The following is a 25,535-nucleotide window of genomic DNA, read 5'->3' as shown; positions in this document are numbered from 1 at the left end:
AACAGGGAGGGAGCCATCTGCGCTCCAGGACCATCCTGCTTTCTGCCCAGTGGTGCCCTCTGGCCTGCAGCACAGGGCGGGCAAAGCAGAACAAGGTATTTTGAGGAGCTGGAGAGTCTGTGCCTCTTCAGCTCCTCAAAACGTGGGTGTGCGTGCGACACGTGAAGCTGCCTAGGGTCCCAAGCTTGGAAGGGCCTCGAGCTTGGGTTGATACCCTGCTATTATGATCTTGAAAATCTTAACTTTTGAACAAGGCCTGGATTTTCAGGTTGCATCAGACCTGGAAAATTCTGTAGACAGTCCAGGGAGGCAGAGACTAGGGTCAGGAAGTCCGAGTTGGGTACAATGTGAAGAACTGGAGAGAAAGGAGCAACCCCTGAGACCCCTGAAAATCTCAGGGACCCCCCGGAGTCTTTGCTTGGATGTCCTGATGGTTGATTGTATGTGTCAACTTGACCTGGCCACCCCGTGCCCAGACATTTGGTCAGATATCCTTCTAGATGGGTGTGTGAGGGTGTTTCTGGACGAGATTAGCATTTGAATGGGTAGACTAAGGAAAGGAGATGGCTCTCCATCATAGGGAGGCCCTCAAGCAATCAACTGAAGACCTCAATGACACAAAGAGGCTGAGTAGGAGGAAATTTCTCCAGCTTGACCCCCGAACTTGACTACACACTGGTCTTTTTCAGCCTTCGGGCTAGAATCCAAACAGTGATTCATCTTGGGTCTTGAGCTCCTGACTTTTGGTCTGGAACGGAGACCACTGGCTCTCCTGGGTCTCCAGCTTGCTGACTGCGGTTATGGACGCTGGCCAGCTTCCATAACATCATGTGCTAATTCTCCGTAAAATATATGTATATCTCCTGAGGCACCTGCTGGCTCAGTCAGAAGTGCATGCGACTCTTGATCTCAGGGGGTCATGAGTTTGAGCCCCACACTGAGAGTAAAGTTTCCTAAAATACACACACACACACACACACATATATACACATACAGACACATATACATATATGTATGTATGTATATATAACATATATATGTGTATTTATATAAATCCCATTAATATGTAACTATATATAAAACTATATATAACTATATATGTAACTATGTAAAACTACATGTGTAACTATATATATAACCGTGTACATAACTATAGACATAAATATATAACCCAGTAATACCAGCCCTAGGTTTTTAAGCACGAGTAATGAATATATACGTCCACACAAAGACTTGTACATGAATGTACGAAGCAGTTTTATTTGTAATAGTCCTACAACGGGCTGAATGTTTATGTCCCCCGAACTTCATACATGGAAACCTAATCCTCAGTGTGCTCTAGTAGGAGGTGGGGCCTTAGGGAGATTCTACCCTCATGACTGGGATGGGGGCCCTTATAAAAGCGGCCCCAGAGAGCTCCCTGTCTCCTTGTGACGACGCAGTGAGAAGGTGGCCACCTATGACCCAGGGACCAGGCCCTCGATAGATACTGAGTCTGTAGCAGTTTGATCTTGGACTTCCCGGCCCCCAGAGCTGTGAGAAATCAGTGTATGTCATTTACAAGCCACCTAGTCTATGGTGTTTTGTGATCGCAGCCTGAGCTAAGACAAGTCCCAACCTGGAAATAATCCAAATGTCAGTCAACAAACAGGTGAATGAATAAACAGATTGTGGACACACAATGGAATATTACTTAGCATTACAAAGGACAGAAATACTGGCACACAGACAGCATAGATAAATGCCAGAAATATGCCAAGCGAAGAAGCCAGATGTAAAAATGTACATTTTACTTGTATACATTTTATTGCTATGACACTTGAGAACTGTTTAAAATAATTTATAATGACGGAAACAGATTGACGGTCATCTGGGACTGGAGATGGGAGCGGCCACTGGCTGCAAAGGGGCAAGAGGAGACTGTCTGGGGTGATGGAAATAGTCTATATCCTGATTTTCAAAACTCATCAAAGTATACACTTAATCAGCGCATTTTATGATATGCAATTAGACCTCAGTAAAGTTGATTTAAAGCTTTAAGAAAGAAGGGGCGCTTGGGTGGCTCAGTCGGTTGAGTATCTAATGTTTTTTTTTTTAAGTTTTGTTTTTAATGTTTATTTTTGAGAGAGACAGAGAGAAAAAAAAAAACGTGAACAGAGAGGGGCAGAGAGAGAGGGGGACAGAGGATCCGAAGCAGGTTTTGCCCTGACAGCAGTGAGCCCTATGCGGGGCTCAAACTCTCGAACCCTGAGATCATGACCTGAGCTGAAGTCGGACGCTCAACCGACTGAGCCACCCAGGTGCCCCTGAGCACCCCATTCTTGATCTCGGCTTAGGTCACGATCTTACAGTTGGTGAGTTGGAGCCCCATGTCAGTCTCTGCACTGACAGAACAGATCCTGCTTGGGATTCTCTCTCTCCCTCTCTCTCTGACCACCTCCCCTCCCTCCCCCAATAAATAAATAAACTTAAAAAAAAACCTTGAGGAAAGGAAAGAATAAAATATATATATATGGCAAGAGCTAATTTCATACAAGCCATTCTGATTCCCACCCTTAGGAAGTGTACCTAAGAGGAAAGGAAGGTAGTTCAGGCAACCTGACCCTGACCCTGGGTGCTCCTTCAGCCTCACATCCGGCTGGGAGCCTTGGTGCTGCCTGGTCCCCATCCTGGGCTGCCTCCTGTGGAAGCCAGAGAAGCCCTAGGCCAGAGCTGCAGGTGAGTCATTGGGCACTGTGGCCACCTTCCGGGTTACCCGTCTGGATTCTGATTAACAAATCCAAGTAACTCAGAGTTTCTCAACCACCCTCGATGCTGTTGACATTTTGGACCAGGTATCTCTGTCCTGGGGGGCTGTCTTGTGCACTGTCCCATGTGATGTTCAGCAGCCTCCCTGGCCTCTGCCCACGAGATGCCAGGAGCACATCCTCCGGAGCTGAGACAACCAGAGATCTCTCCGGACATTGCCAAATGTCCCCTAGGGGACAAAATCACCCTGCTGAGAGCCATTGCTCTAATCAGGAGCTTTGCCTCAGGTGGTCTCCTTTTTCTTCTAGACCTAGAAGAGACCTAATCTCAGGCTTGTTGTATAAAGATGCCAGATCTTTATACATTCAGAGTAATTCCACTCAAAATTATAGCAAGATGTCTGTGTGTGTGTGTGTGTGTGTGTGTGTGTGTGTGTGTGCGCATGCGCGTGTCAGGAGGTGGGGAAGAATGTGACACGTTGACTCTAAGACTATTCTGGAAGACTTGAATCAGGGAGACAAGACAGATACGGAAATAAGGGCAAAAAATACATAATCAAAACAGAGTCTGGCATGGGCATAGGGACAGACTGTTAAAGGAAACAGATTAGGGGCAGAAAAATCCACATATGTATAGAGGTCAGCTTCTGTGATTCAAAGTGGCACTTCAGGGCCCCATCTGCACCGTGAAGTCAATCGGCTATCATCTCTCCTTCAGAAAAAGTAAAAATTAGGGGCTCTTGGGTGGATCAGTTAAGCATCTGACTCTTGGTTTAGGCTCAGGTCATGATCTCATGGCTTGTGAGTTCAAGCCCCACACTGGGCTCCATGCTGACAGTGTGGAGCCTGCTTGGGGTTCTCTCTCTTTCTCCCTCTCTCTCTCTCTCTCTGCCTCTCCCCCACTCGTGCTCTCTGTCTCTCTCCCAAAATAAATAAATAAAGCTAAAAAATTAAAATAAAATAAAAATTAGGTCGGTCTACCTTAGACCATCACTATGTGTCCCCTCACATTCACCCCTCCCCTGCCATACCAGCTGCATTAAAGATCTAAACATTAATCCTGATTTATGAAAGCAGTTGGAAAAATATCAGAGAGGGCGCCCAGGTGGCTCAGTCTGTAGAGCGTGTGACTTTGGGTCTGGGGGTGGTGAGTCTGAGCCCCACGTTGGGGGTAGAGTTTCCTTAAAAAAAAAAAAAAAAACCAAAAAAACAAAAAACAAAGCAACAGTTTAAAGAGAAAAATGAAAAATACCAGAGAAAAGATTCCTAGATAGAGAAATGGGCAAGTCGCACTAAAGGGCTACAGAGGAAGTAACACAAACGATCAACAAATATTTGAAAAGACGCAAGTCAAACGTACCATTTTATTTTGGGCCGCCTGATCGGCTCAAATGGAGGATCAGTGAGCTGCCACACCCCCCTCGCTCCCCCACGCGGTGACTTCGAGAAGTGGGCACTTTTTCTATCCTACAGACGGGGGCATAAGGGGAACGGCAGATCCTGCTGCTGACTACCCCAGCCTCAGATGCCCCGGCTCCACTGGGAAGCATCACACCCGGAAGAGGGTAGATCCGCATTTCTGCAGGCCCCAGAAAGTCTGGGACCTCACCCTGGAGGCCCCCAGGCCCTAAACAGCCTGTGGCCATGTTCTAACTGTGCCGCATGCTGTTCCAAAAGACCACCTGACTCAGCTTGTTAGGGCGTGTGTTTAGTCCCCAGGAGGTTAGCACCTCGTGTCTCATTTCCCCCACCAGTGCCACCTGCCTGGCCCCACACGGGCCTCTCAACCTCTGTGTTCCTGACTTCCTGCGGGCTCACAATGGAGACACTAATAGTCCCGACCTCAAGGAGTTCCTATGAGGATTCAAGGAGAGAATACAGGCCACAGGGCTGAGAACAGTAAGGTCCACGTGACGTCAATGTATGGTAGCTAGTAGGCATATGAAAAGAGCCAAATAAAAGAGGAAAAAAAAAAAGCCTAATGTGGAAGCTATTACAGGCATTAGGCTTCTATACGTCAGGGGTCGTTTATTTTTATTTCTTTTTTTAAGCCCAACACAGGCTCGAACTCACCACCCTGAGATCCAAGGCTGAGCTGAGGTCGAGAGTTGGACGCGTCACCCAGGCGGTCCAACTGTCTTGAATACTTTACACGCATCATCTCATTTAATTGTCATCCGCCGACCCTGGGAGGTAGGGTGATTCTCTCTATTCTGCAGATGTGAACACTGAGGTAAGCAGAGCTGGGGAATGGAAGACAGTGGGCTCCCAAACCTGCAGCCTTAACCACAGAGTAAAAGACGCCGCCGCGTGTTCCAGGAAAGGTAGACCCCAGCAGCCTTCCAGCCTGGTGGGCAAGCCTAAATGCAGCGGGGTAGCGGGGCCTTGGCCTCCCCTGCTGCCCTGCCAGACCAGGCAAGGTGACGCTTGGAGCCTGTGGCGAAGGAAAACATGTGTGCCTATACCTGTGCACAACATATCCTCCCCGTTGGACAAAAATGAACAAAAGCTTTACAATCCAAAGCAGGGCTTAGTACAAAGCCTCTGCTCATCTAGTTTGCATAGCGGCCGTCATCTCTCAACAGACACCTGGCTGGGCGCGCAGAGAGGCTTGGGACCGGGGGCCGCTTGGAAAAAACTGTTTCCACCGCACAATAACACAGGGTCATAAAACAAGCAGCCTGTCTTCAGTTACAATTCGGGTATCTTGTGCCTCAAGGATTTATTTGTGTTCATCTGAGTTTTCAGAAATCTTGCATTAAAGGGGCGCCTGGGTGGCTCAGTCGGTGGAGCGTCCGCCTTTGGCTCAGGTCATGATCTCAGGGTTCATGAATTTGAGCCCCGGGTCGGGCTCTGTTCTGACAGCTCGGAACCTGAAGCCGGCTTCGGATTCTGTGTGTGTGTGTGTGTGTGTGTGTGTGTGTGTGTGTCTGGCCCTCCCACTCATGCTTTGTGTATCTCTCTCTCTCTCTCAAAAATAAGTAAACATTAAAAAAAAATTTTTTTTAAGTTTGCATTAAAATATTGTCTTCATTACTGAGGTTTTGTTTTGGTTTTTGTGTGTATGTGTGTGTGTGTGTGTGTGTGTGTCTTAAATTTTGCTCCCTCACCTTGGTTCCAGCCCTGGTCCTTACTCTCCTGTTACTGACCTTTCCAGTAACTGACTTGTCCTTCTTTCCGGGGTCATGGAGATTCACAGGGACAGCCGCTTGGTCCAAGAGAGGGGAACCTCTGGTTTCTGACTTGTCTGAAGGATGGGGGTCCAAAAGAAGAAAGGATGATGTGCTTATTTGGATGAAATGGGGCTGGGGAAGACATGGTTTTTCCTAATCACCTCTTTTGGGGCTTCAGTATTTTCCTGAATATAAGTAAAACTTGGATTCATAAACTAACCTTGTGGTGGAAGAAGGGACATAGATAGGAAGTAATCAGATTTTTTTTTTTCCTGAGGAGCTTGAAAAAAATTTTTTTTAATGTTTATTCATTTTTGAGAGAGAGAGAGAGAGAGAGAGAGAGAGAGAGAGCATGAGTGGAGGAGGGGCAGAAAGAGAGAGAGAGACAGGGGTTGGGGGGTGGGGAGACACAGAATCGGAAGCAGGCTCCAGGCTCTGAGCTGTCAGCACAGAGCCTGACTCGGGGCTCCAACCCACAAACTGTGAGATCATGACCTGAGCCGAAGTTGGACGCTAAACCAACTGAGCCACCCAGGCGCCACTAAATAAATAAACTTAAAAAAAAGACAAATTTGTCCAAGACTACACTGTATGTTAACTAACTTGGATTTAAATAATAAAAGAAGATAAATTTGCAACAAGACTACAGAACATCACATAAAGAATTTATGCCACCTAGACCCTGAAGAAGCATAGAGGAATCCAATTTACACGGTTATGCTTTGGGAACATGCAAATTAGATTCACTGTACAGTTTCAGAGTCTCCCAGATGAACGAGGGAAGACATAAGTTCACACTTGTTTTCACAGGAATCATTCATGCCAGTGGGTCTCAGACTTCAGCACGTACGAGTGACCTGGAAACACAGGCTGCTGGCTCCACCCATGGAGCTCCAGATAGAGTGAGTCTGGCTGGGGTGGCCCCTGAGAACTGGGGGTTTTAGCACAGGTGATGCCAACGCCTAGACTCCGGGTCCTGAACTTCGCCTTGGGAATCGCTGCTTCATGCTGTGTCCAAGATTCTAATGCATGGCAACTTTGCAGCTGACACATGCATGCAGTTGGACGTGGTTGTAACTGGTCTGCTTCTGCAGTAGGAGAACATCTTGCAAAATCAACACTCATGATTGCCTAATAGGATAAACTAGGGCAGGGTCGTGTTCTGAATCTTCTTGGAGCATATCTAAGCTTCTTACAAAAAGGAAATGTTGGTACAAGACATTTTTCTTTCTTCTTCTTCTTTTTTTTTTGGAGGGGGGAGAGGCAAAGAGAGGGAGAGAGAATCTTTATGTATGTATGTATTTATTTTTAACATATATTCATTTTTGAGCAACAGAGACAGAGCGTGAGTGGGGGAGGGGCAGAGAGAGAGGGAGACACAGAATGGGAAGCAGGCTCCAGGCTCTGAGCTGTCAGCACAGAGCCCGATGCAGGGCTCGAACTCACAAACCGCAAGATCAAGACCGGAGTGGAAGTCGGACGCTTAACCGACAGAGCCACCCAGGCACCCCAAGACATTTCTAATTATTAGTTTTGGAGGCTAAAGATTTCGTTCAGGTGAGAAAAAAAAAAAATATATATATATATAGGCATTGGTCTTTAAAATTTTTTGGTTGGTGCGCCTAGTATTCAAAAGGGCTGGAAATCGCTATTTATTTTATATTATAGAGTGGATCTAAAGAATCGTATCTTTCATATCTTTTCTTTCCTTTAGGTTCTGGCTTTAATTTGGTGTTGATTTTTGCTGGCTAGGGTTTCCCTCTGAATCCCTGTGTTACCATGGTGCCATTTTGGCTTTTTAAATGTTGTTGTTGTTTTTGGGCCGAAGGCCCCACTGAAATGAGTTCTTACATGCAGAACTCGGGAGCCTGGGAGCAGGTTCAGGGAAGCCAACGTCCGTGAGCCACGTGAGGAAGTAAAGTGAAGATACCACAGCCTGGCTTGTAGGATAGGGAGGTGGGGGTGAAGGAAAAAGGGCACATGTGGCTGCCGGGACCTGAGAGCTCCCCCAAAGGGGTCCTCCTTCAGCACCCCACCAAAGGAAAGACCGGGGGCGGGGTGGGGGGGAGAGGCGGAAAACTTGCCCTGGCACCGCGTTTTCGTAATTACGCATTGTGACAGTACAGGGTGCTCCAGTTTCTGGAGTCAAGTAATCCATTTGGACAATGACAGTGGCTATTGTTTCTTTCTTAAAAAAATTTTTTTTGAGAGAGAGAGAGAGAGAGCATGAGCGGGAGAGGGGCAGAGACAGAGAGGGAGACACAGAATCCGAAGCAGGCTCCAGGCTTCGAGCTGTCCGCACAGAGCCCGACGTGGGAGTCGAACCTTGTTTTTGTTTTAAGTTTATTTCTTTATTTTGGGGGGAGGGGAGAAAGAGAGGGAGAGAGAGAGAGAGAGAGAGAGAGAGAGAGAGAATCCCAAGAAGGCTCCACGCTGTCAGCGCAGAGCTCAAGGTGGGGCTTGAGCTCATGAATGGGAGATCGTGACCTGAGTCCAAGTTGGGTGCTTAACGGACTGAGGTGCCCTTTTCTTTTCTTTTTTTAAATTTTTAAATGTTTCTTTATTTTTGAGAGAGAGAGACGCAGACTGAGAGCACGTCGCGCAGGGGAGGGGCAGAGAGAGAGAGGGAGACCCAATCTGAAACAGGGTCCAGGCTCTGAGCTGTCAGCACAGAGCCCAACTCAGGGATGGAATTCAAGAACCCTGAGATCATGATCTGAGCCGAAGTCTGAGGCTCAACTGACTGAGCCACCCAGGCGCCCTCTCCTCTCCCCTCCCCCCTCTCCTTCCTTCCCCTCCCCTCCCCTTCTCCCCTCGCCTCCCCTTCTCCCCTCCCCTCCCCTCCCCTCCCCTCCCTTCTCCTTTTTTTTTTTTTTTTCAATTATAAAGCTAAGACACAGTGACAAAAGCAACACAGAAGACCAGAAACGTAACAACAACATACCTGGATTAAATTCGGAAATAAACTCAGGATGTTAACAGTGATTAGTGTGTTCATTTTAAAAAATAATGAAGGGGCGCCTGGCTGGCTCAGTCCAGGATGCTAGCGACTCTTGATCCCGGGGTCATGAGTTCGAGCCCCACGTTGGGTGTAGAGATTACTTAAATGAGAAAGCTAAAAAAAAATTGAAAAAAACAATAAAAACAACACACATTAATCACACCCCTCCCCAAAGGAAAACAAAACCCCAACCATAAAGAAGGAAAGTCCTTTCTCTCTCCACACCCCTCCCCCCAGCCCCACCCTGTTGCCCAGTTGCAGCTACCCCAAAACTGTGGCCTGTGGCCTTCTAGCTATTTCTATAGCAGGACCAAAACGGCACAGCATGTGTTGATCTTAGAAAATCCTAGTTACATGTTCAACCAAGCTCAGTTTCCCTGTAGTTTTGTATTCTAAGCTGCAGTAGCAAAGAATAGCAGTTTAAACCCCTTCCCACGAAACTGTGGCTGTGCTTATATCAGCTTTTGTTTTGAGAAGGGTAAAAATATCTCCATGGATGGTTCCAGCAGTAAACATCTCTTGGTGCATTTAAGAAACTGTGCCTTTGAAACTAATTGGGAAACAGAGAAACTGGAAGAGTTTACCAGTAGGTGGGGTTGAAACCTGCAGGTTTTCAGCCTTGGTTGTTGTTGTTGTTGTGTTTTTTTTCCCCTCCCCCTTCCTTTCTTCTAAAGGCACATGGAGAAGAATCTTGGATAAGTTTTCAACTCACCTCCCTGGGAAAAAAAAAAAGCTTTTTGGGTTGCCTGGGCAGGTTCTGTGTGCAAACCATCAAGGACCCAGGTAAGGAGGGGGACAATTGGTTCTTTGCAAATCCAATTTCTCCTCCTGCTGGCCCTGGGGATCTCAGGGGTGCCCGTGATGTTCCAAGAGCAGATCCAGCCAACACAGGGCATTTACTTTTGGGTCGACAGTGTTCCTTAAGAAAATTGGATTTTACGGGGCTCCCCGCTGTTTTTTGGTTTATGCTTTGTTTTGTTTTTGTTTGTTTTGTAACCCACAGCACTCCAGCTGCGTTCTTAAGGTGAATAGCATGAACGGCCTAGGTGCAAGCAAATGTCCCAGGCACCAAAGGAACACACCCCCCCACCCCCAAATCCAGCCACCTCCTTCTCCCCCCACCCCACCTCCCCACCCCCGGAATCCACTGCCCCTGGTTCAGTTTTAGCTGAAGTCAGATCAAAGCTGGAAGTGACGGCCTAGAGTTCACGGAAATGCTAATAGATCTGGATTTGCGGACGAAATAGATCTCAAATGTCCTTTGCCAGCAAGCTGTGGGCTACATTTGCGATAATTTCGTGATGGAAGCAGCCGTCCCTCGGTCTGCCTGTCACAGACGCGCAAAGATCGCTCAAAACCCCAAGGAAGACCCTTTTCAATTGGCGAGTTTACAGTTTCCAAGGGGAGGAGGGCAGGGGAGGAGTAACGACGACCTTTTCAGGTGTGTCTTCCAATCGCGATAGCCGGTTTTGGCTGTGAATCGAAAGCCCCCTCCCTACTTCCCCCTTCCGTTAATTAAATAAACCTCAGAGCACTTTGCGGCACGCGACTCGGCCCTTGGGGAGCGCTTGCAGCCCGGCTCCCATTCCTAAGCTCAACTCGCAGAGGCTGAAGAGCTGGCGACATGAATTTCCAGCTCCTGAGGGTGAGAAAGGAGGTGTCGGGCGGAGGGCAGGCCGGCAGGGAGGAGAGGCGTGCGGGAGGATGCCCTCGGGGTGGGGAGGGCGCCGCTGGGGCTGCGGGGTGGCTCCCGGGCGCTGCCACTTCTGGCGCCGGCAGCCGAGCCCGCGTCGCCGGGCGCCTGGCCACAGTGGGCCTCCTCGTCGCCTGGAGGCGACCAGAGAAACGCGTTAAGGCCGCCGGGCTCGGTTGGCCTGCAGGGGTGTGGTGTTCCTGGACGCCGAGCGGAGAAGGCCTCCGGGGACACCGGGCTGGAGCCTGAGTCCTCCCGCCTGCGCTCCGAGCGCTTAGGCTGCGCGCGAATGGGCCCTGGGACACAGTGGAGAAGTGACAGGCATTCTGCGGCCAAGCGTGGCCTCCGGAGGGCGGGGGTCCCCCCGGGGCAGGGGAGGCGAGAGCCGAGCTTGTCTCTAACAGGTCTCCAAGAGCAGCTAGGGAGGTCGCCTCGAATAGCAGGCATGTTTGTGGCTTTGAGGTAGTTGGACGGCCCAAAATCCCCCGACGCCTGCTGAGAAATGGGGCTGCGGTGGTCGAGTTAGAGACTGTACCCACGACCTCTGCGCTTGGCGGGCGCCCTTCGAATGAGCGCGCGGACTCGACCCGGGACAGACACGGACCCGGGCCCTCCCCGCCCCGCCCCGCCCCGCCCCGAGCCTGGGTCCTCCAGGCTCCCTCAGCTCCGCGGCTCTCTGTCCATCTGTAAAAAGCAGGTTTTGCGAGGAAAAGCTACAGGCCGCGAAGCCCCTCCCTTCAAGCCCCGGGCCTGGAGCCGCGCGCGCTTAGAAGGAGCCGTAAATGGAGTCGGGTTGGACCCTGGGTCAAGCAAGCCAAGAAGCATCCGTGTGTGCGCGGCTGTCGCTCTGCGCACCATCAAAACAATCTGCTATTTTTATACTATTGCTGTTATTTTGGAGTGGCTGTGAAATGATGCAGTGGCGCCCCAGGGCGTGCACCTTAGCGGGCTTAGACAGTCGCAGTACTCTTCGGTGCCAAGTGTCTGGCCCTCGGGGTGACGATGCCGCGATGGGAGACTGTGGGATAGAGGGGCACCCCCCTCGATTGCTGCAGGCCCCGGCTTTTCGGCTCTGCTTAACCCGGCTGGCCACTTCACCGCGGTCTCTGCCGGCGCTCACGCGGTTCCAAGGGGGCGGGACAGACACCTTGCGCGCTGCGCGGCGTTCCCTGAGGGCGCTCGGGGGCCTCCACCTGCCGCTTTCGCGCCCCCTCCCTGGGGCGGGAAAAGAAGTCGCAGGCCAACCCCGTTCCAGCTCGACCTGCCCGGGCGCCTTCCTTGGTTTGCGGGGGTGGGAAGTTGGAGGCGGCGGTCTCCGTCTGCGCCTCTACCCAGACGCCTCCTCGCCTCCAGACTCCGGTTTCTTGGGCCACCGGAGCGGGATGGGGGCCCGGGTCCAGGCTTCCAGTGTGTGTGAGCGTAGGCTCCCTAGGGGGCGACAGAGGGGAGCCGCGCGCCACCCTCCACCCCCTATCCCGGATTTTGCGTGGCGTGCAGTGAAGCTTGTCCCCGGGATCCTCTCGTTCTGTTTACAGTTAGGCGGCTGCGAAGCCTCGGAGGGTCCTGAGGGGGCACCCTTTCCCGAGCGGTGGCCGTCCCAGGGCGCGGCCTCCAGATTCCGGTCTTCATGCGGCGAGGGGCCTGGGCTTTGGAGGGAGGTCTGTCCCGGGTGCAGGAGCCATCCTCTCCCTGCTTTCCGCAGAGAGAGGAAAAGTGGAGCTCGAGGAAGGGCTGAGGCTTCCGGCACGCCGACGGGGGCGCGCGCGTGCCGGGGCTCCGGCCCCGAAGCCGAGGGTGTGCGTATTTGGGCCGGGTCTCTCTGGCTGGGAAGATTGAGGACTTCTTCCACCCGCCTTCCATCCAGGGCGCGGAAGTCGCGCTCTAGCTTGAACGCGTGTCCCTGGGAGAGGGGGCAGCGCGCCGGTGTCCGGGGAGCTGCCCTGGGAATGAACGCCCCTTGCTAAGCGGTTCGGAAACATCTAGGCCCCTGGGGCTCCCAGAACGGAGGCGCGCAGACCCTCAGGGCCCATCGGCTCCCTTTTGCCTCTGCCCCCGGGCTGGGAGGAATCTCTGTCCCTTCGGGTTGCCTCGGCCACAGCTCTGCTGCGGGAAGGAAGGACAGCCAGGCCCTGGGGTGGGGGATTGGCCCGTTCCTGCCCTGCCGGGGGTTCCAAACCTGCCTACGGGTAAAGTTGCCGGCGTGAATGAGACAACTTGTTCCGGCTGCACTCCAGGCGGGGTCTTTGAGTCAAACCCGAGTCTGGAAGGCCCAGCGTGGCGAAGGCCCCTCGTCACCGCCCTGGGGTCTGGAACGCCCCGAAGGGGGTGCCACAGCCTCCCTCTGGGGTGTGTGCGTGTGCCTGGGACCCTAACCTTCCACGTCCTGCTGTGCAGGTGTCCCGTTCTTGCGTGGCACAGGTGTCCCCCTTCCTGTCCCCCCGCCCCCCAATATCAGGTACGCTGCTGCTCCTGTTCTTTTCTTTGAGCCCCGGATCCTGGTATTTTGGAAGCAAGGCATCACTTCTTAGTGCAAAGTCCTGAAAAGCCCCCAGGTTTTGTTCTCACATTTGGTAGGAGTATCCCCTTGGCTCTACCTCCTCTAAGGCAAGAGAGGACGTTTCGCTTGGAGGACGCCTATTTTTGTTCCAGTTCTTAATTTTATTTTAGGTCCACCTGGGTCTAGAGAAATGCCAAAGCCCAAATAAACCCGAGAAGGAGCAGGAAGGCGGTGTGTGCAGTCGTTCTGTAGATGGGGGGTAGCGTCCACTCCCGGGCCCAGGCCCCGGGCACTGCACTGATGGGCATTAATTACTGCAGAATCGGATTCGGAATCAGATGGAAGGCGTCCCCTTCTCCGATTCTCTCGGCATGTTTAAATTCCGATCCCGGAGCCAGCTGGGACGTCCCAGCAAAATTCGCCCTTGAAAATTAGCGACTTTCCCCTTGCAGTGAAAAAGATCAATTACAGTCATTGGGCCAATGGATTTCGTTTCTTTAAAATTTTTAAACAACTGCGCATTGCATTCAAGTTTGGGTGGCGAATAAATCCTGGGGCGAGAGGAGGCAGCGTTTATATTCGAGTTTCGTTTTCGTCTGCGTCTGCAGAACGGGGGGTACTCACCCCTCCAGCGGGGGGTCCCCCTCTGGCCCCTCCCTCCTCTCCCACCTTCTCCCTGCCCCCCCTGCCCCCCCCCCCCCCCCCCCCGCGCGTGGCGCTCGGGTTGTCTCCCGCCCCGCACCTCTTTCCCCGGGTGAGTTGAGGCTTCTGAGCGTCCGGCTCGTCGGAGGCATCTGCCGAGCCGGCGCTCTGGGCAGGGCTGGGCAGGGCTGGGCAGGGCTGGGCGAGGGAGCGCGGGTGACCCCCGGCCGCAGTCTGCGGCGGAGATGCAGCTCCGGGCGATGGCAGCCGGACGCCGTTGTCCCAGACTTTGCGGCTGGTGGAGGCCCGCCCGCCCCCTGGCGCTCGGGGCAGACTCCCCAGAAGGCCTTCCCTCCTCCAGCCCCTCGGAGGAATGGGCCGGCGCTGTGACCGCGGAGAGAGAAGGAAGGGGAGGCGTCTCGCGGAGGGCTTGGGGCTCCGGCTGCGAGGTCCCAGCCCAATTTAAGTCTCTGTGAGTGGGTGGGTGAGGCATTTCAGGCTCCAAGGGGGACCCCAGCTGCTGAGATGCCCGGAACGCGAGGTCTCTTAACCGCAGGTGACCACGTCTTTCGGAGGATGGGGGAGGGCGCTTCAGGAGAAATAGGGGGGCTCTTAGGTATTTGCAGCCGGGGCCCCAGCGCTGCCAGTCTCAGGTGTGGGCCTGGGGGGGGGGGGGTGACCGACGGAAGGCGCGGCGGGGGACCCCGACCTAGCAGGTCCGCGGCTGTCAGAGAGGTGCCCACGCCCGCTCGCCTCCCCCTCCTCGCCCCCCGCGGCGCGGGTCTCGGCGCGGCGCCCCGCCGGGGTGCAGGGCGGAGCTAGGCTGGGACTGGCTGGGGGCTGCCCCGCCCGGCGCCGGGGCCTTCGTGCCGGCCCCCGGGGAGGAGTTATGATAATTTCCTTCTCATTAAGGCGCCCGGGTCCCCCGGCTATTGCCGGGACACACAGTGCGGGCGCGGCTTCCCGGGTCCCCGGCAGCGGCTTCTACGCGCGCGGCGGCCGCATCTACGCTCGCGGAGCCGCCGATGCGCGTCCAGTGACCGGGACAGCGAGGCCCTCGCGTGGCGGGGGCGGCGGCGGACGCCCAGCCACCGTGACCCCCATTTTGGATTTACCGCTCGGGGGGTGGGGGGAGCCTGGATTTAACTGGCGACTGTTTTGGGGGACGCCGGACGCCATGTTGTGGAAAATAACCGATAATGTCAAGTATGAAGAAGACTGCGAGGTGAGCTGGGTGCAGGGGCGCAGCCCGGCCCCGCCCGAGTCCAGCCCGGGAGGCGGGGACCCACCGACCGCGGTCCGGGCGCGGGCGCGGGCGCAGCGAGCAGGCACCAGCCTCTGCCCCTCGAGGGGACGGGGTCCGCTTTTGCGGACGCCCCTTAGTCCGTTTCTCCCGGGCCCTCTTCCTGAATCGGGCCCTTCCCCAAACCACCCTCCGGAACAGGGCCTGGAAGGAGACCGGCAGATCCCACCCACAGAGCTTACCGGTCGGTTTCGTGCGAAGCAAAACAGCGCTTCTTTCCCTTTTCTCGGAAGAGCGCCCCGTCTACAACGCCTAGACGTGGCCTTTACGCACGAGATCTCCGTCCCGAGGGGTCAGATGAGGCGACCTGCCGGCGACACCTTTGCAGAGTCCCCTCCGCGGCGGGCTTGTCACCTGGCCCGCTAACTCCTCGGGGAAACCAGAAAACAACCGAAGTTTGGCTCTCCAGTGAAGTGGGGGCTGGGGAGCGCCGGGGGGGGGGGGGGGCGAGGCCAGATGGGGCCGTAAGCGCTCGGGAGTGCTCCAGCCAGTCCGACAGGTTGAGCTAGAGTTTCGGAGAGTGGGAGGGAGGCAGGCGGCGAGCGGGAAGAGGAAGACGCGGGCGGCGGGAGGTGTGCGCCCGGGCGCTGGCAGAGGGGAGCCCGGGCTGGGGGGCGACGGGGGCGGGGGGCCGCGCGCCCGCGGGACCTCCTGGGGCTGCCCCTGTTGGCGGGCCCGGGCACTTCCGCTAGGGGGCGACAGCGCCCGTTTCTCCTAGTTCCCCGCCACCCCTGTGACCCCGCGAACCCGGGGAGACGAGTCCTTGAAGAATTAGGTCGGACAGCCTCGAGGCGAGGGACGTGCGCAGGCGAGGTTGCCCAATATTTGGGGTCCTTAGTTCTCCCCCTCTGCCCCGGTTTGTGGGGATCCTGACCGTGGCCCGGCAGGATGGCCCCACTGGGTGTTCCCCGCTCGGTCTGGACCCAGCTAGCTGGGGCGGAGTGGGGTGGGGAGCAGCCCTGGCCGCGAGGCGTTCCTCCCCGAGTTCCTCGGGCGGCCTTGGGTGGCCGGCCTGCCGGGGAGCGTCACTTGCCCGGAGGTCTTTGTCCTGAGGGCGTGGAAGGGAGGGTCCCTGGGGCGGGGAAGATGCGCACTTCCCGCTTCGTGCGCTTTATCCGCGTCTGCAGCTTCCCCACGTTCTTTTCGTCCGGCGCCGCTGACATGTGCGGGCTAGTGAGTGAGCGCAGTCCTCACGGTGCCTACAGCATGCCGACTTCCTCCCCGGGCCCGGGCCTCAGCTACTCCTGGCCCAAGACGTGGGGCTCGGATCCGGCTCTTCAGAGCGCCCCGGGCGTCCGACCTCCCAGGCCTTCGCCGCCGGGCTTTGAGAGCGAGTTCCCCCAGGTCTTTCGAAGCCTCTTTCCTCCGCGGGCTGGCAGTTCGCAACGAATCCTCCGGCGCACGGCGCCTCTGGGTGCTCTCTGGGCGGAGGGCAGGCCCCACGAGTCGGGTCCCCGGGGACGCACGGCTCAGCGCAGCGGCTGCAGCCACTTCGCAGTAGCGGGGTTTCGTACTAGCGGGGTCTCTGCTTCTCTCACCCAGGATCGCCACGACGCGAGCAGCAATGGGAACCCGCGCCTCCCCCACCTGTCCTCCGCGGGGCAGCACCTCTACAGCCCCGCGCCGCCCCTCTCTCATACCGGAGTCGCCGAGTACCAGCCACCACCCTACTTTCCACCGCCCTACCAGCAGTTGGCTTACTCGCAGTCGGCCGACCCCTACTCGCATCTGGGAGAAGCTTACGCCGCTGCCATCAACCCCCTGCACCAGCCGGCGCCCACCGGCAGCCAGCAGCAGGCCTGGCCGGGTCGCCAGAGCCAGGAGGGGGCTGGCCTGCCCTCGCACCACGGGCGCCCGGCCAGCCTGCTACCCCATCTCTCCGGGCTGGAGGGTGGCGCCATGAGCGCCCGCAGGGATGCCTACCGTCGCTCCGACCTGCTGTTGCCCCACGCGCACGCCCTGGACGCCGCGGGCCTGGCCGAGAACCTGGGGCTCCACGACATGGCGCACCAGATGGAGGAGGTGCAGGTGAGCGGCGCCTCGGCTCTTGCCCCTCCTGCCCGGACCTGTTTGCCCCCCAGCCTCTCCTCTCCCCTGCCCGGCCTCCCCGGAACTTAAGGGAAACTTTGTCGTTTCTCCCCCAGAATGTCGACGACCAGCACCTGCTCCTGCATGATCAGACTGTTATTCGCAAAGGTAGGCATCGAGAGCAAACTTTTTTCCTCCCTGGGCCGCACCTAGCCTGGCGAGGTTGGGGGCATTTGGTGGCCACCTTGGGACAGTTGTGGTAGGGAAGGGGCCGATGGAGGAGGGGGTGGGGTTTGGCTGGAGGAACATAGGCTTTTAGGAGAAAGAAGAGGGCATCGCTTTTGGAGCTAAATGAAAAGGGATGATGGTAAAACTCTTAGGATTTGTTACTCCATAGTGTTCTCTTGGAGACTAGGGCCCCTTGAATTTCATGGTGTTTTTACAGTGTTAGTCTTCCAGAGTGAGTTTTAACACTGACTTAATTTGGAAAAAAATCAGACCACACACCTTAGTTGGGTGGTTGATGCCGTGGCAGTTGTTGAGTGGATGATTGAATTTCCCGTTTCATAAATGCATGTGGCAAGGATCCCCAATTCTGACCCGCAAGAAGAGGTTTTGAAACAGTTTGGCCTACCAGATAGACAGCCTTCAAAGGACCGGAGTGGGACGATCTGCCAGAGTCTGGGTTTATGCAAGATAGTGGGGGAGGGGATTTGGAAAATTGGATGGGGGGGAGGGGGGAGTGTCTCAAGAAATTAAGTTACAGACTGAGGGATTGCCAGTTTGGCTGTTTTGAAGATGGAGTGGCCCTAAATGAAAGGGAGTTGTGGTCTGCTACTTGAAGTTACACTCCTTGAAATCAGTTGGGAAATGGTTTTTGAAGAACAGCTCAGAAAATAAACCGAATTTCCCAGGAAACTTGGAACAGGGCAGGTTTGTTTGTATTTTTAAATTTACCGTGATCAGCTGCACCGAAAGTTTTCCGCAAAGGATCCGCGCGTGCCGGGTGATTTTGGTGGTTCTTAGACAGAGGAAGGAAAAAATCCCCGTGTATGTAGGGTTGAAGCAGTCTTCTGAAAACCAGTGTTCTAATTAAACACATTTTAACAGTGGCTAGAAAATGAAAACCCTCCACGCTTGGGGTCATGACTAATTAGCTTTGCAAGGTGTTAACTTGTGAATTTCAGATTCGATTATCTTTGAAGAATTGGACTTAAAAAAAATGTGCTTGCAGTTTATGTAGCCCAACACACAACGCTGTTTGCTTAAAGAGCTCTTTCAGCTCGGGTTAGAGGTTTGAAAAGGTCCCTTTCTCGTAAACGCAGCTCTCGGGGACTGCCACGTCTAATCTTCGTTCACAGGTCCCATTTCAATGACCAAGAATCCGCTGAGTCTCCCTTGTCAGAAGGAGCTGGTAGGGGCTGTGATGAATCCCAGCGAGGTCTTCTGCTCGGTCCCTGGAAGACTGTCCCTCCTCAGCTCCACGTCTAAATACAAAGTGACAGTTGCTGAGGTCCAGAGGCGATTGTCCCCGCCTGAGTGCTTAAACGCCTCGTTACTGGGAGGTGTTCTCAGAAGGTACATGGGGGCACATTCTGGGCACGGTGGTTGGGTTGGTGTACAACCCAAAAGAACCAAGGAGGTATTTTTAACATTTATGTAACTTTCATACCTAACACTGAATTCTAATCGGCTCAGAGTTTTAGTACATTCCTTCTCTTTTAGAAAGTGCCAGATGCAGAAGGAAGTGCTAAAACACGCCAGCAAATTATCATTTGGTTAGAATTTGATTCCTTTATGAGATGGTGGCGTCCCTCTTAGGGGGAGAGGAGCTCCATGGGGTTTGCTACCCCAGGGGACTTGGGAGGCTGCCACAGGTTTTAGAAGTGAACGTTTATCTGCTCCAGCATCCTTTGCAATGTTCTGTGACGGGGGGGGGGGGGGGGATGTTGCTGTTACGAAAGATGTTTGAATTTTACAGGCATTAATTAAATGAGGGACTCCCTGTTTCACTTGATTGCGACCCACATAATGTAGATACTCTTGGACAGATTTCAGTTTTGGCAGCATTTGAAGGATGGAGAATATGAAAGTGTGATTTCTAGAGAAGAGCCACAGTTCACTTTTCTTTTGACTCAGAGCCAAATCTAAAAATGGAGGCCGGTCCTTGCGGGAGAAGTTGGACAAGATTGGGTTGAATCTTCCCGCCGGGAGACGGAAAGCTGCCCACGTTACCCTCCTGACGTCCTTGGTAGAAGGTCGGTGGGGTTTTGCTTTTGTTTGGTGATGTTTTAATATGTTGCTAGGTTGTTTGTGTCTTTAATGCTACTCTGAAGAAAAGCTTAAAAACAGCCCTGTCACCAGTTGAGAGATGAAAGTGATTTGTCCCGAGTTCGTTGCAATGAATCACAGTAATTTTTATCAAAGAAGTTAACATTTAAATACCTGCCTGCTTAGCCATCCTGTTCTGGGTTCTCCAGCAAATCATTATTAAATAGAAATGGGTTTCCCAGACCGAAGAATTCACACCGTAGGGTGTTGGGACATTTCCTACAAGTGAACCAGTTTTTGAAAGATGCAATCGATCAACGGGTACACCTTTCAAAAGCTGGTTGGTTATGTATTGGTGGGAAGAAGCCCCGTTTCTAGCTTTGGTAGCTGGGGAATATCAGGATTGTGGTCGGTGAAGAGAAAAGCCTTTGCATACGCAATTCACAAGTCCTTTGTTCATTTCCCCCATGGGAAAAAAAAAAATTAGTGGGGCCCCTCTCCCCCGACCTAAAATAGTAGGATGTAACATTTTCACTTCTTGAATGGGCCCCTACCCCCAATCTGGAAGGGAGCCAAGAATGCAATTACAGCCTTTAAAAAATAAAGGGGAGGGGGCAAGGGAAAAGTGAAATATATATATTTTTTAGAAAAACCAGCTCATTGTTGCCCAGTGGAACGTGGGGAGGCTTCTCCCGAAGCCTGGAGCAGCCTCCAGCCCTTGCCCAATCAGCAGGGCGCTGGGCTCCGGCTAAGGGCAGGGGGAGCCAATGAGGGGTGGTCTCCCGGCAGCCAGGCAATCTTTTGAACACTGTCTGTCCCTGGTCTCATGGCGCGACTGCGGTGCCGAAAGCGACTTGGCAGAGCCCCGCTCTACCTTTTTACGGGTGTCTTTGGGGGTCAGGGCCAGGAGAAAGGAGCTGCCTGCTAGCTGCCTGTTGGAGAACAGCTGTCCTGCATGGAGAATGGTGGGTTCTGCGTGCGTGGCGCCTAAATAGGGCTCCGCTAGGTTTTCTGACCAGCCGGGCGCGGGTGCTTGAATGAGAAAGTGTGTGCCAGAACAATGGTTCTCAGATTCTGATTTAGTAAGTCTGGGGAGGCAGGTGGAAGCCTGGGGGTGGGGGTGGGAGGGGTGCCACTATCTGGGTTTCTGCAAAGCTCTTGCCAGCCGCCCACGGGGCAGCCAGGACCTGGCATCTCTGGTCAGAGATGAGCCCCCTTGGTTTTTCCTCTCCCTCTCTTCGTCCCATGATTGGGACAAAAGGGGGTGAGTAGTCCAAATCGGTAGTTGGGGCCCGAAACGTTTCCAATGGAAACGCATGCCTTTCTTTTCTTAAACATTCTAGAGACTTGCCTCCTTCAGGAATGGGGCACCCTAAGTTAAAAAGAAGGTTCTACGTCAAAGACTTCATCCCAGTTTCATAAAGAGAAGTGCCCCATCGGGCTTTTGTCAGAGATGCCTGTCTTTAGCATTTCCCGTCCCTTATGTCCACAATGAGAGCTTTTATAATCCAGAGAAAGCATGGGTGTGTCAAGAATCTGAGTTGGGTCGAAGACTGGTTAGCACTGTTGGAGGGCAGTGAAGAAATTCAGGGTCTTTTTCCCCCCCACACATGGTAGGATTTCCTCCTCAGTTCCTAGGGGAGTGAACCCACTGAAAGTACCCAGGGAGTTCTACTTTCTCGCTGGATTGTTTTCCTGATGTGTAATCTCATTTTAAAATGCAGAGGGACTGGGGGGCCGGGCCGTCTGGGTTAGCAGAAGAGGAAAGGGAGACCTCCTAAGTCTGTTGCCATTGCCGATTATTCTAGGGGAGGCTGTGCATTTGGCTCGGGACTTTGCCTATGTCTGTGAAGCCGAATTCCCCAGTAAACCAGTGGCGGAGTATCTAACCAGACCTCATCTTGGAGGGCGGAATGAGATGGCCGCGAGGAAGAACATGCTTCTGGCGGCACAGTGAGTATCCAGACTCGAAAGCGATGGCTGGATGCCCTCATGTTGAAGTTGGGGGGCCAGTGTAGTCCCCGGGGCTTGGGAAAGGAACCCGCACTTAAGTAAGGGTGTGGAGCGAAAGGAACTGACAAGAGGGCTTTTTTGGACACGTCAGATGGGTTAACTCTTCGGGAGGATTTGGAAGAATAAATAAAATGAATGTGTTGATTAGTAGTGGCTGTTTGGAGCTGCTCAGTTATTCAGCTCAAAGTAGTTACACTACCCGTTCATTATGGTGTCTCCATATCTTACAAAAATGTGTTGAAAACAATTTGTTTTGTCACATCCAGTGAAGATTGGGTGCCTTCTGCCTCCTGATAGGATTTTTTTATGCTTAAAAAAAAATTTTTTTTTAACGTTTATTTATTTTTTGAGACAGAGAGACTGTGAGTGGGGAAGGGGCAGAGAGAGGGAGACACAGAATCCGAGGCAGGCTTCAGGCTCCGAGCTGTCAGCACAGAGCCCGACACGGGGTCGGAACTCAGACGGAGATCATGACCTGAGGCGAAGTCGGAAGCTTAACCGACTGAGCCACCCAGGCGCCCCTTCTGTTTTTTACATGTCATGATCCAGTTGGACTTGGAGACGTGTGGACAAACTTTGTCTCAAACCCTGCTTCATGCAGCTGCAAGCTTTCTCCTAGAAAGCCGACAGTGAATGGATTTTAAAATGACGGTAAAAGGAGCCCCTGGGTGGCTCAGTCTGTTAGCGTCCGACTTCGGCTCAGGTCATGATCTTGCGGTTCATGGGTTCGAGCCCCGTGTGGGGCTCTGTGCTGATAGCTCGGATCCTGGAGCCTGCTTCGGATTCTGTGTCCTCCCCACCGTCTCTGCCTCCCCCCCCCCCCCCCCCCCCCCCCGGCTTGTGCTCTGTCTCTGTCTTTCAAAAATGAATAAACATAAAAATGAATCCATAAAATGACGGTAAATGAAGCAGAAATCGTACAGTCAGGAAATGGGGCAACGGTGAACCAGGGTGCGCAAAGGGCGAGTTTCGGGGCAACGTGATTCTCCGTGTTCTTGAAGAAACTGGTACCGAGCTGCACCAAATAAAGGGCTATCCCGATACCTCTGGGCTGGAAATCCGGGCTCCACCTCTTTCAGTAGTCCCGGTGACCTTGGCGTTTTGACGGGGGTTAATCCTGTTACCTTTCCTAATTGCAGTGAGGATTAAAGAAGATAGTGCTTGATGGAGTTTAGCTCCGGGCCTGGCACAAAATAGGTGCTAAGTACAATTTAGCTCCACTGTTAGTATCAACGTCTGTCTGTTTCTCTGGTGCGGCCACGTGTTCTGATTGCCTCCTGGGGTGTCCTCCTTAGGGCGATTTGGCTCTGTCCCCTTTACCTGTCAAGAGCCAGAGTGAGCTCACAGGTATGCGCTGACTGTCTTCACAGGCAAGTGTGTAAAGAGTTCACAGACCTTCTCAATCAAGACCGAACGCCCAACGGGAACAACCGACCCACCCCGGTCTTGGAGACGAACATCCAGAACTGCCTGTCTCATTTCAGCCTGATTACCCACGGGTTTGGCAGCCAGGCGATCTGTGCCGCTGTGTCTGCCGTGCAGAACTACATAAAAGAAGCCCTGATAGTCCTAGACAAATCCTATATGAACCCCGGGGACCAGAGTCCGGCTGATTCCAGCAAAACCCTGGAGAAAATGGAGAAGCTCCGGAAGTAAGACGGGAGTGAGCCACGGGGCCGAAGAGTCTGGAGGGAAAAAGGCCTCCAAAGGCGTTCTCGACCCGGACAGACTGGGAACCCCTCTTGCCTGGGGACAGTTGGTTACCCACCTTCCCATTAAAAAGGCCTCCAGTGATTCCTGGATCGTTTACGTGCCCTCCTGGATTCCTTAGTGTTATTTCTGTAGCGCTGAAGTGTGCGTCTCCTTGACTCTGGACAAGTCACTGGAAGGTGACAAGTATCGTTTGATTCTTTTGAGACCCATTGTTTTCTCTGAAAGTGGTGCTACAAGTTTTAGAACCTTTTAAATCCGTTCCCCGGGCTCACGAGAAAACCCACACGCGTAGCTGTTCAAATATCTGATCAATGGCCATTCACATCAACGGTAACTTGCAGTGTTAAGGTAATGGTTGGCTTCTGGCGTCCACTAAAGATTTATCTAAACAAAGTATTTATCCGGCTTCTAGCTTCTTGAGATGTCAAATCCTGCATACAGTAGGAAGCAAAGATCCTCTCTGCTCAGCAACCAGCTTATTAATAGCTGGTATTGGACACACAAACCCCTTGTTTACAAGGGGCTCTTTGGGTTTTTACGAAACTTGTAGAAATGAAGCCTGCTGATGATTTTGTGTTTTCTTTTGCTGTCTTTTTTTCTTTTTCTTTTTTTTTTTTAACTCAGAGAGTTAACTCTTCAAATGGGAGACTCGGAAATGACATGTTCCTTTAAGGTACTGAAGCTTTATTTGCATATTTATTTCACATTTTGGTGTTTTGAGTAAACTTGAAAAGGGTAGGCATGAAGCGTTTTTTTGTTTTGTTTTGTTTTGTTTTTTGTTTTTTGTTTTTTTGGCTGCCCGCCACCACCATGTCCCATAGGAGGCTCTGTATTTTGAGAAAACTGCGTTGAGTGTACAGATGTTATTTATGCGTAATTTAATGGGGTCTGTAAATATGGGTGCACTTCCTGAGACTTTTTGACAAATGGGTTCGATTTTAATATTAACTTTGAAAGGTGATGGGATAATCTAAAACACTAATTTAGGCTTTATTCATAGGTACGCAGGGTATTAAGAATTAAGAGGGTCTGGGCTCTGTTCTTGATGCGGAAGAGTCTATTTAATTGAAACTGTTCAAAAGCAATAACTTTGGGTCTCATTCCCATCATGCTGAACCGGAAGATGGGTGTGCGGTACCGTGTGTGGGGGTGGAATGGAGGTTTGGAATTGAACTCCACGTCTGTAAACGTCCCCCAGATAATTATTGTGTATACGATACCTGTATAATAAAAAGTATTCTCGATAGAAGCCGTGAAAGTCGGGTTACAACTTGGTTGTTGTTGTTGTCTTTTAAGTCTCTAGGATGAGTAGAATAGTGGCAGAGCTAATTTATGGTTGGCTGCGGCTCGCGGCTTAGTTCATGGGACTGAGCAGGGAAGGTGTGTGCCAAGGGAAGGCTGCAGAAGTTTCATTTTCTGTCCCTTGCAAGGCAAGACGGCTCAGCCGCGCTAGGTCTTACGGTCTTAACGCCCATGGGCGGCTCACAACTTTGTGTAGTACCTCCCTCCTGCCACTAGGGCGGCCGGGCCGTGCGAGAGTCCACAGTTTTTGGAATACCAGCTCTTGTATAAAGTGACCCTGTTAAGAAACACTATGGTGGAGTCGCCACCCCAGAATTTGGAGATGGAACCGAAACTGACGGTAGGTCATCTTGGGCGCGGATCCTTCTTGGGAGGATTTTTGCATTCGGTCAAACTCAAGCAATGGAAACTGTAGGCTTTTCGTTTTCGGTTCAGTGAAATTCTCCATCTTGGCAACAGGACTGCGTGCATCTATCCAAAGCGCCCCAATCATTTGGTCCGCCTGGTGCGTCGGAGGTTGGGTCTCCGCACTCCACTTGGGGAGCAGAAGAGGCTGGCTGAGCTTGTGTACTTGCTGGATGTTTGTGAGGATCTTGAATGTACTCCGCGGGTCCTTGATTTCAAGTTGAAGTGGCCTGGCGTTTCCTCCAGGAAGTGAGATGTTTATAGTTTGGCAGGAGAGGCCGGCCTTCAAAGGGAAGTTGGGAGCGAAAGCATTTTCCACGTTGGATTAGGCTGTTTCTTCAACTCCTGCTTCATAATCCTTGATTTATAACTCCCTACCAAATGCTCAGCAATTCCTGATTTAGTGCTGGCATTGGACGTTAAGTCATTTAAACTCTGCCAACCTAATACTTTGCTCTTGGCAGCTTGTCCTTGGCCACTGAACGTTCCCATTAAGTTGGATTTATCTGGTTGATATGTCAAGTTCACAATTGCTTTGCTTTAGAGGAGTAAAAAGAGGTCTTGGGTTGGCAGTTACTTTCTCCATCAAGATGTGAGACCTTGGGTGTTAAAAGGAAATTATGGGGCAAAGGGCTGAAGGGGAAGGGACTATTTTCTTTTCGACATCTTAACCTGCTTTTGGACTAGAGTCTGGCTTTTAGGAGCCCTGCCCAATCGCAGTGCAGACAATGTTCTGGAAACGCCCCA

General features: G+C 52.7%; 1 protein-coding gene and 1 long non-coding RNA gene across 3 annotated transcripts; one reads left to right on the top strand and one right to left on the bottom strand.

The window, feature by feature from the left end:
- Positions 1 to 9,570: 9,570 nt before the first annotated feature.
- On the bottom strand, positions 9,571 to 15,450 carry LOC125161533 (uncharacterized). The gene is made up of 2 exons (XR_007150660.1): positions 15,239 to 15,450; positions 9,571 to 9,637 (listed from the first exon to the last, which is right to left on the bottom strand). It is a non-coding gene; the product is annotated as an uncharacterized LOC125161533 (long non-coding RNA).
- On the top strand, positions 14,685 to 24,329 carry TFAP2C (transcription factor AP-2 gamma). 2 transcript variants are annotated; one of them, XM_047851199.1, is made up of 7 exons: positions 14,685 to 14,978; positions 16,599 to 17,084; positions 17,201 to 17,252; positions 18,446 to 18,662; positions 19,224 to 19,342; positions 21,164 to 21,308; positions 22,739 to 24,329. In XM_047851199.1, the coding sequence occupies exons 1-7, from the start codon at positions 14,931 to 14,933 to the stop codon at positions 23,022 to 23,024; spliced, it is 1,353 nt and encodes a 450-aa protein (XP_047707155.1). In that variant the 5' UTR covers positions 14,685 to 14,930; the 3' UTR covers positions 23,025 to 24,329. The 2 variants fall into 2 exon arrangements, with proteins under 2 accessions (XP_047707155.1, XP_047707154.1); XM_047851198.1 differs by lacking the exon at positions 14,685 to 14,978 and having other exon boundaries at positions 16,143 to 17,084.
- Positions 24,330 to 25,535: the final 1,206 nt, after the last annotated feature.

Source organism: Prionailurus viverrinus, chromosome A3 (genome assembly GCF_022837055.1).
Source record: "Prionailurus viverrinus isolate Anna chromosome A3, UM_Priviv_1.0, whole genome shotgun sequence".
NCBI classification, from domain to species: Eukaryota; Metazoa; Chordata; class Mammalia; order Carnivora; family Felidae; genus Prionailurus; species Prionailurus viverrinus.
Note: the sequence above shows the minus strand (reverse complement) of the source record. Positions and strands in the feature narration are given on the sequence as shown.

What these genes read in the sequence shown, in the direction of transcription:
- TFAP2C (XM_047851198.1), top strand. Translation starts at nt 16,143, where the DNA reads ATGCGCACTTCCCGCTTCGTGCGCTTTATCCGCGTCTGCAGCTTCCCC. An exon ending in TCAGACTGTTATTCGCAAAG is followed by an intron (nt 17,253 to 18,445) that starts GTAGGCATCGAG and finishes CTTCGTTCACAG; the next exon opens with GTCCCATTTCAATGACCAAG. An exon ending in AACATGCTTCTGGCGGCACA is followed by an intron (nt 21,309 to 22,738) that starts GTGAGTATCCAG and finishes CTGTCTTCACAG; the next exon opens with GCAAGTGTGTAAAGAGTTCA.